Genomic DNA, 18,302 nt, shown 5'->3' with positions numbered 1-18,302 from the left:
GATCTATTGGTTAGCGAGAACCATTTCATGACCCGTTATCATGGCCTATGGGATTCTGCCTCTCACCCCACTATTAGCACCATGGAGTGGGGATCGTTAGTTGGTAGATCCGTTCCTGAGAAGGCATGACCTTAACTGTGCGCTATGCCTGAATTGGATGTTTAGCCGATATCGAGTGCTTTCTCGAACAGTTCATATTATGAGATCATTGAAGTAGAGATAAGTTGAAAGATATGTTAGCCCCATGATCTTATTATTGTATTACGGCCTGCATGATTCTGCCTCATGCCCCATTGATATTAGTAATGAGTTAGGGTCGTCGAGTCTATTGTTGTTTCTACGACCTGCATGATTCTGCCTCATGCCCCACTGGTCATGGCAATAGATGAGATCTAACATGTTCATTAGATTTATCTTTATTAAATGGTTAAGTGGTGTTGAATTATTTCTTTATATAAAAAGGAGTTCGGTTACTTGTAATCATTGGCTCGGTATAAACCGATCATCATTGATATATTATTGCCTTTGATTAATATTTGTTCAAATAATATTTATCCTGAATGATAACCGATTCTTCTTATACAACCCCATGAGCTTTAATCGATTTGTTCTTATGAATATGCTGGAATCGATTATTTAGTCGATCTCCTCTCATATCGGCTCTTAGAGCCGCACATTCGGGACTGTCTGGCAACACCGGCACGTTCCGCCCTTAATTACTGATGAGCTTTCTCTCCTTGTCAATTGTAGGGCTTAAATTGACTGGCACGTCTCGGGAGGATTGCGCAGGATCGACCACCCTTGCGCTGAAGCTAGGCGGATCTGCTACATCGAGCGGACCCTTCCGGCTTACTGTGTGTGTCCTCGGTACGGAGACAAAATTTTTGTGTCGATAAGCACGTACACCCAAATTATGGCCCCACACAAGATCTTAGTTTTTTTATCATTTTATTTATTATTATATTTTTCTTTGTGCTAAAAGGGACAAAGAGGCCCAATTACATGTTGGGCACACTAGAAATTTACATCCACCTTGACCAAAAATTGGTCTCTAGGGCACATAAGACCCCATGGAAAAGTTTGGCACCATTACGGATCGTTTTGGGGGTAGGCTTAGTTCAACCTCTAATTAATCGGTGATGTCGCGCGGAAATTCAATTAAATCAGAGAAAGTACCAAACCATCTCAGAAAAATCCCAAACCTGGTGTTTCATTCACCCGTGGCATGTGCAAGCCTGAGAAAAGTCTGAGACCAATACGGCATCGGAATTTAGAGTTCTTGTCCCACAACACACGAATTACATGGCAAACACGAGCCAAATTAAACTTAAACCTTGGAAATTAAACCTACACAAACACTAATGAGGGGGTGGATGCGCAGCACCATACATTTGCATTCAAGCATGGTAATTGATGTCACAGATTCTGTAACCACAGCTATCGATGAAGACCAATGCCCGTACGATTGCACTCTCTCATGCCTAAAAAACCGGTGACATGGTCGTCCGTAGATGTAACCTACTTAACGACCATTGGCCCCATTAGTAAATCTTATGCAGAACTAGCATCCTGTAGTAGTGTGCTGTCCGAGGTTCCTAGTAGAGCACTCTTAGTCATACCTGAGTCTCTCCGTAGCTTGGTCTAGAATGGCCGACAAGCCCAATGCAACATAGGTACTATCATGGAGCACCACCTGCAAGTGGGCAAAAAAAAATGAGAGATCATTATTACAATAACAATACAATAAATAATCATGACTCAGGTATCAGTGACGTTGACTTTACCACATCCATTTGGTTGTAGCTCGCCCAGTATTCGCTTACTTGTGGAATGGGGACATCACCAGCATGCAAAGCTTCTATCTTGAAGTGCGAGAAATCAGGCACCTGATAGCAAATGTGCTGAAGTGCCACCAAACAGTTATGCAAGACAGAGAACTGGGCGCTTCTCATGCTAGGCATCAGTGATTCCATCCGCTGGATAAATTCCTGATGCCCTGATGGTAGCCTCGAAGGGATGTAGATGCTTAGTTCACACATCCAAGTTTGACCATCATTAGCAGATGATGGGTTCTCAACGATGTCCGACACCATGAGCAAGCTAAGTGCTGCTTGCAGCCACTCTATCGGAGCTATCGTCTACGACATATGCAACAATGATTTTATTTGAATGAGTCCATACATATTATGAAACAACACTTGGTACGGAATTTAAACTACAATTATTAAATAATTAGCATCCAAAAATAAGATGCTAGAAAATATTTCATACGATAGCTGGATAGGGTGGTTTGGAATGGCCACATCTGGATCGAATGGATAATCGCCAGGGTGGAAACTGGTTCTTGTGGTGGGGGAGGTCCGTTCATCCCACCTAATAAAATTAAAGAAATATGACTATAAATATATATTTCATTATATAAAATATGCCAAGTAAAGTGTAGCAAACTAAATAAATATAGATCAATGCATATATATACATAGCTAGAATATGGAAGAGGAGAATATATATTGCATTGTATCTAATAAAATTCAAGAAATATGAATAGAAATATATATTGCATTATATAAAATATGCCAAGTAAAATTTGGTAAACTAAATAAATATAGATCGGCGATGCATATATACATAGCTACAATGTGAGAGAGGAGGACATATATATACCTGCAATGAAATATCCAGGAGCCAAGAGAGTGAACTGAGGGTGCGTGCATGGGTATGTTCCTGGTTCCTTTTTATAGGGGAACAAACATATCATGTAACACCCTAGGTGTTAGGCTTGCATAATTTGACTTGCATTGCATGAGCATAATCATCAAGCATTCATGTATAAGCTTTTACATATGAAACATATTATTGAAACATGTGAAACATGCCTTGTTATTTCATGTGTTTCTTATGAGTATGCTTATGATCATGTGTGAATAAGTGTAAGTGGTTGATGTTGGTCACTAAAACACATTAACTACACTTAGGATGACTAATGAAACAATGTTCATGTAGATCACTTGATGTAATTAAGCTCCTAAGTGATGATATGCAGGTTGACCTAGGAAGTAATTTAGCTAACCAATGTATGAAATGTTTGTGTGACCTTAGGAATACCCTAAATATATTTAGAATGTCACTATGAACAACTTTGGTATTCATGACTAGGGCTAGTTTGTTCTCTGAGTCATAATTCTAGTGTAAGTCATCATTTGAAAGTGGCATGTTTGACCTAGTTTGAACCATGTCATAGATCCTTTGCATGGATGTGTGCACTAAAGCAAAGTTGTAGTATTTGAGTAGAGAAACAACTTTTATTTTTGGGTCATAGGCTAGTTCAGCTCCTAACATGCTTGAATTTGGCTCACAAGAATCAAGATTTCACTATTTTTAGCACTTAGAAATTTTGCGAAGTCTTTTGCGCTGTCAGTGTTGACGTACCCAACTTGGTGATGATTTTACTCTCCATTCATTGAGAACTAGAAATTGATCCTTTAAGAGAAATTGGAGATGGTATATAGGGCTACGACTTTGGTTAAGGAAGAATTTGCTAATGATCCACAGATTAGGAGTTGGAGCTTCACTAAGTCAAGCCGTTAGACTGTATCACGGACTCTGATCGGTGGCCGACCGGTGCTAGGGCTTCGTCGGCGCGTGGCTGCCGCTGGCCATCGTTGGGCCCCCGTTGCGGTGTGCTGGCGTGTGCATAAGGAGACCACGCGCGGCTGGGCTCGATCATTCCTTCATGCTCCCTCACTCTCCCTACCTTCCTCCACCTATATCCTACCCGCAGCGCAGCGCTGCCAACGCCATTGCCGGCCGCTCGGCCTTGCCTTGCGCCAGCGTAGCTCCTTCGCCACCACTATTGCTCTAACATACTCCCACCGCATCACCACCCCGCTTTGCTTGCTAAGCCTCGCCCAGTAAGGATTCTGTGCAGCGCACGACCTCTTCGGTGTTTCGCCGTCGTGGCACGTCGCCATGGCCGGGCCACCTCCGACCACTGCGTGCCACGATTGAGTGCGCAATAGGTTCATCATAGTGTGTTGAAACTAGGCCGAACCCTAGATGGCGCCGTCTCGGTCACCTCCGGTGGCTCACTGTCGACCGCGTCCGCCGCACCACCATGACCGCCGCCGTCGTCCTTACTTTCGTTAATCCATCCACCTAGCTACCCTATCGTGTGCGCAAGGTCACGGGGATCATCGAGGTTTCGGTGCCATCGCCGGAGAGCATGCCATCGGCGAATTCCGGACGGTCTGCGCCGCTCCCCTGCTTTCTGTGTCACTGACGCCCGGGCCCGACTGACGCAGGGGTCCCAGCTGTCAGCGGCTGTAGGATGAAAGCTAGTTCATTTATTTCAGATTTGAAGGCAAATTTTGAAAAATCATAAGTGGAGTTCTAGATGTCCATTTTTGGTGAACCAAATTTTGTTGTGTTCCTCCTGAAGTGTAGTATTTTAAAAAAATTTGAGATCTATAGTTTCTTGTATTTTTCATGGAGATTAAAATGTATTGACATAAATGCTTTTTGAATGTTTACAATCTTGTAAATTATATATCTTGAGCTATAAATGTGATAAATTGTGATTCCAATTTTGCTAGTCTTCTGTTGACATGCTCTAGCTAGGAAAAATATTAAGATTACAGTAAACTTGATTGAAATATGATCTTTCTATTTATCTATTAATAAATGACATTTTCTAAGGAAAAATGTAGGGACAAAAATATGTAACATATTGAAATGCAAATTTTTGTACAGTAGTATGGCACTAGTATTAAGCTAGGAAAAATATATAATCTGTTGTTTGACACTTTTCTATAGGGTTAAGTATTTTCACTAAAATATACCTTGCTAGCTTGTCATTTTTGCATAGGATGTTATACATGTTCAAATGGTATAAAATTTTCACAGTAGCCTATTGTGAGCACTAGGAAGCTACTCTAATTTTATGAGAATTTATGGTGCACAATTGTTATATGTTTGTTATTTTCCCTAATTATTTAATTAAATTAATAAAGGCATTTAAATAATTAAATTGTGATTGACCATGATGTTTTCTATGGTTCTTGTGATGCATAGTAACTGTTGATGTTCATCGTAAGGCTCATAAGCAATTGGTTGTATGCAACTAATTAATTGTTGCTTTGTAATTCAAATAGACGGTTGCATTTATAGTTTCGGTTGTGTGGATGATTTCATGTTGATAATTGTCTTTTCTGTAAAACTTGTTAATAACAAAGTTGTATATAACTTACTAATCTACCTTGTGTTAAATTTTCATGGTTATAGGCCTTAGGATTTAAGAGTTTGGGCTGTTAGAAGTTGGCTACCCTAATTGTTTGCTCTCAGGACAGATTTGATTGACTGAATTGTTTGACCTAGATAACTATTGAATCACCTTAAGGTTATTAAAATAGAGTTGTAGACAATTTTACAATATTTCCATAATGTCCACAACCATATGATTTCGATGTATATAACTCAAGTTATGGTTCAAACAAGTAGCTGCTGTTTTGTAGTTCGGTAAATGACTTGCAGAAGTATTCTCTTAAGTAATAGAGAAGAGATATACACCTACTCAGTAAAATAGGATGCACTTGTTATTACTTTGACACCATGTTGTTGAAAATACTTACAAGGATGCATTCATCACGTTTTATTATTTTATACGTGTCATCATACATGCATTCGCGATATCTTATGCCATATTCATGCATATAGGATTGACCGAGGAGATAACGTTGCTGGAATTCAACGAAGAAGAGGAAGGGGATCAGCAGGAGACTCCTCAAGCCGCAGCTCCAGGAGAAGAGGAGTAGACTCTAGAAGAGCTCCCTGAGTGCCCTGATCACCGCCCCACCTCTTTTCTCAAAGGCAAGCCCCGGAGCATTCTAAGTCTCCTAGTGTTTTACAAATACTACTTGAGTCCTTTATGTTTGATGCATTAGGTTATAAGAGTTGATTGGAAACACTTGATGCATGAAACTACCTTGTCCAGATACATATACCTTTAACCCTGTGTAGGTCTAGGATTGAATATATGCTTAGCCATGCTTAGACCGGTAGAAGTCGGGTGATTTCCTGTCACCTGCGAGATATAGGTAGATACCGCAGCACGGTTGGCTATATTTGCTATCATGGAAAAGAACCATGGGGTAATGTAAATGGAGGCCGGGCGGAGTCTATGTGTAGGATGACTCATGTGATCCCGTCTATGCTGATCAAGGACCGTACCGTTGTTGGAACTTTTGACAAGATTGAACGCATGCCTATCACTTAGCTGGCCGGATAACTCATTTTGACCATGAAGCCGAGTAGCTCCACTCAAGCCGGGCCCTGCTCTATCAAAGTGCACACTCTAGATGGTAGTAAGGATGTGCAGGGAGCCAGGCGTGAGCCCAAGGGTAGGCTAGGCCTGAACGTCCTAGCAGCTAGTTGTCCCTGATTGTGCGGCGCTAGGCTAACCCGCGAAATGTGGACTTGAGTTGTACCAAAGGTGACCTAAGGTGACCGTTGATCTGGTCTGCCTAGGTTTGTATTAGGAATAAATTCCTGGCTGGTTGAAATCGATTCGAATCGCTGTCTCTCTTGGATAGTGAGAAACTTGGCTAGCTCCAACATCGTAGTAATTGTATTATGGAATGTGATGGTTCGGATAAACATGGAATTACTACACCGGCTATGGTTATTATTGTATGCTCTTAAAATGATATACCACATTTTTAGCACAAGATAGTTGCTAGTCTAGAGATGAATAGCTATAATTAACTTGATGACCTAAGTATAATTGTATAACTGAGTTAATCGCTTTTTATGCAAAATGTTGTCAAGCTACCTCCACTTATAAAGTCTTGCATAATCCTTGGAGTCAATTTATTTCTGGTTTATGATGGGTAAGTCTAGCTGAGTACTTTCTTGTACTCAGGGTTTTATTCCCATTGTTGCAGATGGTACCGTCTATCACGGCTATTGCAAGAATTGCTTCTATCCCATCGTGGATGAGGAGTGAGCCTTGTGCAGACATCTTTAATAATCCTTCTATATGCTTTTGTGGATGGTGATCATGTGTTGGCACTGTATTTGAACTATGTTGGCAAATGTTACTTTCAAACTTTAATTTGCTTCCACTACCATCTATCGAACTTGGTTTCTAATAACTCTAATTCATATTCTAATGAATGAACTGTATCTGTGAACTTTATATAACATGTGACATGTATGTTGAATCATGTACGATCTTGGTTGTATGTGGATCGTTTATCGAGACCTATCGTGGTACTCGATGGACTACCGGGTTTATATGGGCTCAAGTATGACAGTACGACCGCTTGTGGGCCGCCATTGTACTTGTGCTCTTATAAATTGGTCGGTTCTACGATAGCTGGTATCAAAGCAAGATTCAACATTAATTGCCACATATGTATTTTAAACAAAGGTTTTTGTTTTCCAAAACCAAGTTTTTAGCAACTAATAGCTATATAAATAGGTATTTGAAACCTAGAGTTGAAATCCAAAGTGTGCCAATGATCACTTTCTTATGCCCAGTTAAGGACTCTTAGGTGGCTATTTAAGTACTAACATGGGGGTTTTTACTTTCGCCGTCCATACGGCGTGCTATTGTATGGATGCCATTCACTTGAGTGGTAATGTATGGATCAAATGCCTCTACACCAAGGTAAGAAGGTAAGTTGATGAGTGGCATGACCGCAAGATGTGAGCGTGCGGTCAGAGAGAGCTAGCTTTGGTACGGCTGTGTATGCATGCTTGCATATGTATATGGTGCGTATTTAATTGTGGGTAATAAATTGTCATCGGGTAGCTTTGATACGAAAATATATGTATGGGTATATATATATGGAAGTATTTAGATTACAACTTAGAGCCTAGATTTACATTCTGCATATATAATTGTGGGGTTGGGCTGAAATGAAACTCTTATGCAGGTACACTAACAACGAAACGTGTAGCCCGACTAGCTATGCTATATATGAGAGAATGTATGTATGCCACCGTGTATGTCGTTAGAAATAATTTTTACTAAGTTTGTAAGGATGTACGGAATGTGCATGCATCATGATAAATAATTATTTAATACTTGCATTGTTCCTCCCCTTATAGATCTCTTACTCGGTTATGTAACTCTTATCCATTATGACGTTGTCTCACGAGAGTTGCATATGTTGTTGGTACAGATGGCAACACCTGCTGGAAGTGAGAGTTTCCTGCTGATGTTTGGAACTCCTGCTCTGCTTTGGAGTCTTGCACTATGCAGGGTATTATGAACCGCCCCTTTATCACTGGAATGAAGAGTACCTAGAGGGACAGCCATGGTATGAAGTGCGGCTAACCATACCAGCCCGCACACAAGCACCCTTCTGGTAGGAATGGAAGGCAGAATCTAAAGGAAGAACTCCTTAGGAAGCTGTCTAAGTAGTAGCCTTCGAGGTACTGAGTCAGATCTGTCAGCAGCATGGGGATGAACTTACCAACAGTGCCGCTGGTATTTTTCCTCGGGTGTATCCGTCCACAGCAATATGGGCATAGCGCAACCGCAATGCATTGATCCGAGATCGAGATGAGCGGGTAGACAGTTCTAGTCCTGCTATGAGCGCCATGTTTGCAATAATGAAGATGTTCTACACTCATCAGGACACCAGGGATTTCTGGCAGGAATCCTATACCACTTGCATGGATAAGCTCATGAGGGCTAAACCGCACAACGTAAGCTCAAGAATAATGTGCGCAAGCACAAGAAGGCTGCAAGTGAGGCTCAATGGGAAACTGATCAAGCCTATGTAGCTTTGGGAAATCTCCACACCCAAATGGAGCAAGTTGATCAACAGAGAGCTGCCACCCAGGAGGCAAGAGCGGATGATCAAGTAGTGTTAACAGGACTACGAGAGCAGCTGGAGGCCGCCCATGCCAAGACGTTCATAGCTACGCGCCAGCGGATTCTAGCAAACAACCGTGCAGCTATGGCAGAAGCGGAATGAGATAGGACCCGCGCCGTGAGCGCCATGCAGGACCATGCTGAGAGGGACTTGAGCCAGCAGCTTGCATAGGCCCAGCATGTAGTGATGGATCTTCAGCATGAGGTGCATTATCTGAACAACCAACTGCACCCCATCCTTGAAGACGAAGATCCAGATATGTTAGTGGAAGATGATAGTTGGGATGAGGAAGAAGTGGAGCCAGAGAATGAGGATGATCCTATCTCCGACCTCGACAGCGACCATAATGAAGATTAGGATCGCCTAGTGACTAGATGAAACACTAGATGTATCCCCGCTATTATGTAATGGACTTGTAGTTGAAGTTTGGTAATTTCGGTTGAACTTTATTGTAATATTGATACTTGCATGTTATTTCATGTTGGGTTGAACGTTAATGAAATTCCAGTTTCGTCTTACTGGTGATTATGACTTGTATGTTAACGCGCTGCGAGCCCGATAAGTGGTCAAATTGGTGATGTCATGTTGCGAGAGTGACTTATTATGCCTCTGTTTTTATTGTATGAATTTAAGATTCTCTCTAGTAATTTTAGTTTGGCATGATTATACAATTTATCTGCAATCTCTTGACATCATCCAATAATCACTTATTGTTGCAACTTTGCAGATGACTCGCACTCGTGCTGGAGCAGGCAGCAGCCAAGAGGGCAATGACGGTGACTTACCACCACCGCCACCACCGTCTGCTAATGAGTTCTTTGCACAATTTCTAGGAAGTCATAGGACTATGGAGAAAACCCTACGCCTCATTGCGCAGAACATGGCTCGCGCCCGCCAACATCAATAGGGGCCTGAGCCGAACCAGTACAACACTTTGAAGGATTTCTTAGATACCAAGCCTCCTATTTTCACGGTGGCCGAAGAACCGCTCTAGGCGGATGACTAGCTCAACACTATTGATCAAAAGTTCCATCTACTGAGGGTCATAGAACATCAGAAGGCAGAATATGCGTCCCATCAGCTGCAGGGACCGGTCGGGATATGGTGGACCCATTTCCTGTCCTCCTTACCTACCAATGCACAGGTCACATGGGAGCAATTCAAGTTAGCCTTTAGGGGATATCACATTCCCCCAGGGCTGATGCGCATGAAGGCAACCGAGTTCATGCGGCTCATACAAGGGACCAAGACCCTTACTGAGTATATGCATGCTTTCAACAATCTATCCCGTTATGCCCCAGGTTTTGTTGACACTGAAGAAAAGAAGATAGAAAGCTTCAAGAGAGGCCTTAGCACTAAGTTGATGAAGACTATGGCCAACTCAAGGTGCACCACCTACAATGAGTTCATCAGTGATGCATTGACTTAGGAGAACCACAACAATCTACATGCGGCAGTAAAGGGCCGCAAGAGGGTAGCTGAGGCAGGTGCCTCAGGATCTTCCTAGTCTTGAGCTCTAGTGGCAGCTAGGTCACAGTTTCGACCACCAGCACCCAAGTTTAGGCCTCCTCCACCAAAAGCTCAGAACAACCGACCTCAAAAGGTGTTCCGTAAGGCATTCACCATTGCCTTACCTAAGGGGAATGGAGGGCAAGGAAGCTCCATAGGACCCAAGAGCAATCAACCCTGCTTCAACTATACTCAAGTGGGTCATTGGGCCAAGGAATGCCCCCATCCTAAGGAGAACAACAATCAGAACCAGAACAATTAGAGACAGGCAAATCTGAAGGCACGTCCTGGATACATGCACTACACTGTGGTTGAAGAGGTTCCCGCGCGAGAGGTTGTCACCGCTGGTATGTTTCTTGTTAACAAACATCCTGCCATTGTTTTATTTGATTCTAGAGCTTCTCTTTCATTTATGAGCCAATCATTTGCATCTATACATGATCAGAAAGTAATTGAGGTAAGCAAGGGTGGTTATAGTATAAGTTCAGCTAGGGCTACTATCTCTACAAATAAGATGGTTAGAAAGTGCTCATCTCTATACAAGAGGGGGAGTATACGATGGATCTGATAGTATTGCCCGGATTATCTATAGATGTGATCTTAGGCATGAAATGGATGAGCGATCATGGTGTTCTCATTGATACAAGCAATCAGACCATTATGTTGAGAGAACCCAAGGGAGGTAATACTTTCTTAGTACCACTTTCCCCAAATTTTGAACTCCAACACTTGGCTTGTGCTATCCAAGCCACTACCCTGCATAATATTTCAGTGGTTTGTGAGTTTCCTGATGTATTCCCATATGAGTTACCAGGTTTACCACCTGATAGGGATATAGAATTCAAGATTGAGTTAGTGCTAGGTATGGCACCTATCTCAAGGAGACCCTATATGATGCCACCAAATGAGCTAGCTGAACATAAAATTCAGTTACAAGAACTGTTGGACAAAGGTCTCATTCAACCTAATTCATCTGCATGGGGATGTCCAACTTTGTTTGTAAATAAAAAGGACAAGTCCTTGAGAATGTGTGTGGATTATAGGCCACTTAATGCTGTGACCATCAAAAACAAGTATCCTTTGCCTCGTATCAATATCTTGTTCGATCAGTTGGCAAAAGCAAAGGTATTCTCCAAGATTGACTTGAGGTCAGGCTATCATCAGATAAGGATCAGGCCAGAGGATATACCTAAAACAACTTTCTCCACTAGGTACGGCTTGTACGAGTATTTGGTCATGTCTTTTGGACTAACGAATGCTCGTGCCTACTTCATGTACTTGATGAATTCGGTATTCATGTCCGAGCTCGATAAGTTCGTGGTTGTGTTTATCAATGATATCTTGATTTATTCGGAGAATGAGACAGATCATGCAGAGCATCTGAGAATTGTTCTGTCCAGATTGAGGGAACATAAGTTATATGCAAAGTTTAGCAAGTGTGAATTTTGGTTGAGCAAGGTACCTTTCTTGGGTCACGTCTTATCAAGAGATGGAATTTCTATAGACTCATCTAAAGTACAAGAGGTCATGGATTGGAAGGCCCCAACTTCGGTTCATAAAGTTTGGAGTTTTCTAGGATTAGCAGGCTACTATCATCGTTTCATTCTGGATTTCTCCAAGATAGCTAAGCCCATGACTAGACTACTTTAGAAAGATGAGAAGTTCAATTGGACACCAGAGTGTGAAGCAGCTTTTCACACCCTAAGGACCCTGTTAACTACAGCTCCTATTTTAGCACAACCCAACATTGAAAAGCCTTTCGATGTGTTTTGTGATGCATCGGGTATAGGTTTGGGGTGTGTGCTCATGCAAGAAGGAAGAGTTATTGCTTATGCTTCTCGGTAGTTCAGAAAACATGAAGTCAATTACCCTACGCATGATTTAGAACTTGCAGCAGTTGTTCATGCATTAAAAATATGGAGACATTATTTGTTGAGCAATGTATGTCATATATATACTGACCACAAAAGTCTCAAATATATCTTCACTCAACATGAGCTGAACATAAGACAACGAAGATGGTTAGAGGTAATTAAGGACTACAATTTAGAAGTGCACTACCATACAGAGAAAGCCAATGTCGTAGCAGATGCACTTAGTCAGAAATCTCATTGCAACACTTTGGAAGCATTGTTGGAAGATAGATTTAATTTTTTACATCCTGTTGTACTGCACAATATCACTATCAGTTGTTCACTTGAGAGCAAAATCACAGAATTGCAGAAGACAGATGTAGGTATATTTCACATCAAGAGAAAGATGCAAGAGCAAGAAACCAAGCATTTCAGATTAGATGAAAGAGGTGTGCTATAGTTTGAGCACCGACTTGTGGTACCAAAAGACCGTGAGCTTAGAAATCAAATTTTAGATGAAGCACGTTCGTCCAAGTTGTCTATCCATCCGGGAAGTAGCAAAATGTATCAGGATTTGAAAACATGTTTTTGGTGGACTAAGATGAAGAAAGAGATCGAAGCCTATGTCGCTAGGTGTGATAACTGCAGTAGAGTAAAGGCTGTTTATTTGAAATATGCTGGATTACTTCAGCCATTGCCTATTCCAGGGTGGAAATGGGAAGAAATCAGTATGGACTTTATCATAGGCCTTCCAATGACATAGCAAGGTCACGATTCCATATGGGTCATTGTAGACCGCCTCACCAAGTCAGCACATTTTTATCGATTAACACAACATATCACGCAATGAAGTACGCTGAGCTGTATGTTTCTCAGATTGTGAGACTACATGGAATACCTAGGACTATAATCTCCGATCGAGGACCGCAGTTTAAAGCTCGTTTCTGGGAACACTTGCACCAGGCCTTGGGGACTAAACTAATGAGAAGCTCAACATACCATCCACAAACTTCCGGATAGACTGAGTGAGTGAACCAAATCTTAGAAGATTTGCTAAGAGCTTGTGTTATATCTTCCAAGGGTTCATGGGAGAAATGGCTACCTTTAGCTGAGTTCTCCTATAACAACAGTTATCAAGCAAGCATCAAGATGGCTCCGTTTGAAGCCTTGTATGGCAGAAAATGTAGAACTCTGTTGAATTGGATTGAGCCAGCGAAAGAAGATACTTTGGTATTGACTTTGTCACTAAAGCTGAAGAGCAAGTGCGCATTATCCAACAGCATATGAAAGCAGCTCAGTCAAGACAAAATAGTTATGCTGATAAAGGAAGAAGACCACTAACTTTTGAAGTGGGAGACTATGTATATTTAAAAGTGTCACCCATGAAAGGAGTACAGAGATTTGGGGTGAAAAGAAAGCTTGCGCCTAGGTATGTAGGGCCTTACAAGATTACTGAACGGAAAGGGAATGTCGCTTACAAGTTACAACTTCCTCCGAAGATGAGTGATATATTCGATGTCTTCCATGTTTCTCAGTTAAAGAGATGTCTTTGTATACCTGAGGAAGCCATTTCACCTACCAACATTAAGCTCCAATCAGATTTGACCTATGAAGAGAAACCAATCCGAGTGTTAGAAGAGATGGAAAGAGTAACCCGGAGTAAGGTCATTAAGTTCTACAAGGTGGTGTGGCATAATCACAGTGAACAAGATGCCACGTGGGAACGAGAAGATTATTTACGTGAGGTTTATCCCGCCTTTGTCAAAGAATGGTAGGTCTTGCAAATCTTGGGATGAGATTTCTATAAGGGGGAGAGGCTGTAACACCCTAGGTGTTAGGCTTACATAATTTGACTTGCATTGCATGATTATAATCATCAAGCATTCATGTATAAGCTTTTACATATGAAACATATAATTGAAACATGTGAAACATGCCTTGTTATTTCATGTTTTCTTATGAGTAGGCTTATGATCATGTGTGAATAAGTGTAAGAGGTTGATGTTGGTCGCTAAAACAACTTAGCTACACTTAGGATGACTAATGAAACAATGTTCATGTAGATCACTTGATGTAATTAAGCTCCTAAGTGATGATATGCTGGTTGACCTAGGAAGTAATTTAGGTAACCAATGTATGAAATGCTTGTGTGACCTTAGGAATACCCTAAATATATTTAGAATGTCACTATGAACAACTTTGGTATTCATGACTAGGGCTAGTTTGTTCTCTAAGTCATAATTCTAGTGTAAGTCATCATTTGAAACTGGCATGTTTGACCTAGTTTGAACCATGTCATAGAGCCTTTACATGGATGTGTGCACTAAAGCAAAGTTGTAGTATTTGAGTAGAGCAACAACTTTTATTTTTGGGTCATAGGCTAGTTCAGCACCAAACATGCTTCAATTTGGTTCACAAGAATCAAGATTTCACTGTTTTTAGCACTTAGAAATTTTGCTGTCTTTTGCGATGTCAGTGTTGACGTACCCAACTTGGTGATGATTTTACTCTCCATTCATTGAGAATTATGACAAGTGAATAGCTGCGTGTTACATGAAGTGCTTGCAGGCTCCAAACATCTGACATAGTCTCAGGAAGTTTTTCACAATGTAGTTCTGAAACGGCAAGATATTTCAGATACTTAACTTGAGATATGGCGTTAGCTCCTTCTGCATTGAGATATCCCACCATAACACTGCGCAAGTGCTTTGCATGCTTCAATGCCATGGCATATATGTAATGTTCATACTTAGGCATATATACAGCACGTGCTTTTCTAAAAAAAAATTAGGTGCCATATGTTCTGTCTGTTTAATCAAAGAAAAATATCTATAGCTCTTTGTGGTACTGCTGCTTGCCACGTTTGGCATGTCAAATGAAATTTCATCACCCAAGATGGACAAGGCAAGATCATGAACCAAATCATGCATCCCACATGTCACTCTCCCATCTATTCCCCAGACGTTTTGTAGGAAATACACTTGCAGAAGAGACTCAAAGTGGTTATGGCCAACATGCTCCAAGTCCAAGCAATCAACACCATCCTCTACGGCGATCATATCATGAGCAATCCATATGTCAATCAATTGCTCTTTATCAATCCTATGACCTTTAGGAAACAATGAACATATTTTAAAACATTGCTTGAGATTAAATGGCAGATGGGAATAGCTTAACCTTAAGCATGCAGCTACTCTATCTTCTTTACCATCAACATTCAATAAATTTTTGTCTCTCACATCCTGCCACTCTTCTATCCGCTCCTTCCCATGGAGGGCACCTGCAAGTACTTTAATTGCTAGTGGCATCCCACCACATTTGTCCACAATCGCTTTCCCAACCACTTCAAAATCCCAACCTGTAGGAGGTGTTACCAAGCTTTGTTGGAATAGTTTCCAGCTGTCATCTGGAGACATGAATGGTAAGTGAAATTGGTTGGTGGATCCCACTATTACCGCAACTTCTCTGTTCCGAGTAGTAAGTAAAATCCTGCTTTTAGGTGCGCCAACCTTTAGACATACCATGAATTCTTCCCACTCATCTCGTGAGTTGGTCCAAACATCATCCAATACAAGAAGAAACCTTTTGCCCTTCAACTTGTCCGAGATTGTTTGGTTCATATAAGGCAAGGCATGGGTTCCTGGATTATTGTCAGAAAAAGATTCAAACAATTTTTTGATGAGATCATTGACAACAAATTCTTTTGACACATGAACCCATAGTCTAACTTCAAATAAACGCCTCTATATAATGTTACCATCTTTGAAAACCAGTTTAGCCAAGGTAGTCTTCCCTGACCCACCAAGCCCGATGACCGAAACTATCTTAATTTTCTGTTGATCATCATTCTCTTCAAGCATGGATATTATCTCCTGCTTATCTTTATCTCTTCCAACTACTAATGCCTCGTCAACATTAGGCAATGATGTCACCTCCTTTGTTCTCATGTTCGTAAGTCGAACAGGAGGATCCACACTATTTGTTATTGCTAGGTAGTCAGTTCTTTGCTTCACGATTGCAGCAAATCTCCTCTTGATTGCCTTGATCTTGTTGGCTGAGTTGCATTGAAAAACAAATGATTTTGGTATTGTGCACAGGTATTTGGACACAATACCACTATCACCATTGGAGTCATGTTTTTCAGCCTTTAGCTGGAACTCATCAACAACATCATCAACATCATAAGAAATATCTTTCAACTTTTTCAGCCAAGCAAATGATTGTGTACTTCCAATAGAATTTTCTGCTGTTTTTTCCAGCCAAAAGTTGATCCCCTCAACAAGATCATGGAGCTCCTGGAGATCTCCCTTGACACCCACTATAGAGCTGTACTCTTTTATTAGTAGTGGAGCTAATTTGTTGCCCACAACCTTCAAGGTTCCAGATACTAAAGCAGATATGGCAGCAGCTTCTACCCCGATCATTTTTCTTATAGATTCTCCTGTGGCAGATATTAATTTCCTGCAAAAATGAATTCGCAGTGAGCAGCCAAACATGAGGCCAGAATTCAAAAATGAGCTGTACCAAATATGGCTCCACATGCATGATGAAACTACAACATTCCAATTGTGCTTTGATGTGAGTATTAGTTTTTTCTGCTGCATTAATGCATGAACAGTACCAACACCAATGTCAGAGAAGATTTCATTCAAATAATAATCTGATAGAAGTGTACGAAATATGAGCCGGTATATTTGAGATATCTTACCTGGGTAAACAGGTGCTCAAGTACGCATCCCGCCTTTCGGTCTTCGTGTTGCTGAAGTGCTCCTTTACAAACAATGTAGAATTCCTTCTAACATAACAGTGGACTCGACATAAGAAGTGTCATCTATGTCCGAAAATTAGAGAGCAGGATATAGGAGAGTACAAGATACAAAGTACATGAACATGAACTATTCAACGATGGCAACATTAACATACCACTGCCTCTAGAACTGACAAATAAATAGCAGTCCTTTGCCCAGATTATGATCTATCACTGATGAGTGCTCCAGTATTAAGTACCTTTAGTATACAGATTTATGTGCTGGAAAAAGTACAGGCATCAGAGACGAAATAAACAAATTCTTGACTAGAGCAAGCATGAAAATCAAATAGGATGTATATTATTTATCAGAAATAAACTAAATACCTGGAGCTAAGGGATTTGCTGCTGTTGCTATGCCATCTCCAAATGTGGTCTTCCTTTTTCTCCTCTGCAACGTGCGCACCAGAGTACCAGACCTCCGAATTTGTGTTGCACAGTGCGGGATGGAGCCTAGATCTTGACGCCCAGTGATGAGAGTACTTGGGATCATCTGCTGGCTTGTGATGCTTCATAGCGAACTAATCAACTGCTAGAAACAAAGACACAAGGAGTAGCACAGAAAGCTTAAGGCAGGTATCAGAGATGAAATGAATGGATGTGCACGGAGCAAGAAACAAAATAAAATGGGATGCTACACATACCTGGAGCTCAGGGATCCGCTGCCTTTGCTATGTATACACACCAAAGCTTCCGGGGTTGCCTCTGCTTAATTGTGAGTTCTGGCAGCTTCCTTGTGAAGGTAAGCTATCAACTGTTGCCGACCATGGCCAGTCGTAACAAGGAGATAAGCATGATGGATGGAATCATGGAGAGATCTATATGACCAAATGGGCTCGAGGACCCACATGAACCATAGTCACAATAATGTAGAGGACCCACACAACTGAAAGGAGAAATTAGATTTTACCCCTCCATTTTGGAACAAATCAAAATATCGAACAAAATGTTATGCTTTCAAACCTTGTCAATTTGTCAAGGATGGGTAAATACAGACATTTGTGTTAGGAATTGAATACGGCAAAATCAGTGGGATGTGTTATTCTTCAAACTAATATCTTCATTATCTCTTCTCTCACACACATACACAGCTCAAGGCTATCTCATTTCATGGTGCATGAACAATCCAGTAGCTTTTAGTAGTATCAAGCACCTCTTAACTAGCAAAACTCAATTTGCTTTTGACTTGCATCTTTTCAACTCATACTTGCGTCTAGTTTCACTTCTTCGGACTTTGTTAGAAACTTCAAG

General features: G+C 41.2%; 1 protein-coding gene across 3 annotated transcripts in view; it reads right to left on the bottom strand.

Annotated features, from left to right (window-relative positions):
* The window catches only part of LOC136486130 (putative disease resistance protein RGA3), a 57,195-nt gene extending 39,401 nt beyond the window's left edge, over positions 1–17,794 (bottom strand). Inside the window, exons 1-3 of one of the 3 annotated variants that reach the window (XM_066482914.1) lie at positions 17,696–17,794; positions 17,379–17,580; positions 16,953–17,039 (exon numbers count right to left, since the gene is read on the bottom strand). In XM_066482914.1, the coding sequence (XP_066339011.1) occupies positions 16,953–17,039; positions 17,379–17,566 (275 nt within the window). In that variant the 5' untranslated portion in view covers positions 17,567–17,580; positions 17,696–17,794. Of the gene's footprint in view, positions 1–16,952; positions 17,040–17,167; positions 17,274–17,378; positions 17,581–17,695 lie in introns of those variants that run through there. The other 2 variants (XM_066482921.1, XM_066482922.1) reach the window with 2 other exon arrangements.
* Between the last annotated feature and the right edge of the window lie 508 nt (positions 17,795–18,302).

This window comes from Miscanthus floridulus, chromosome 10, assembly GCF_019320115.1.
Source record: "Miscanthus floridulus cultivar M001 chromosome 10, ASM1932011v1, whole genome shotgun sequence".
NCBI classification, from domain to species: domain Eukaryota; kingdom Viridiplantae; phylum Streptophyta; class Magnoliopsida; order Poales; family Poaceae; genus Miscanthus; species Miscanthus floridulus.
Note: the sequence above shows the minus strand (reverse complement) of the source record. Positions and strands in the feature narration are given on the sequence as shown.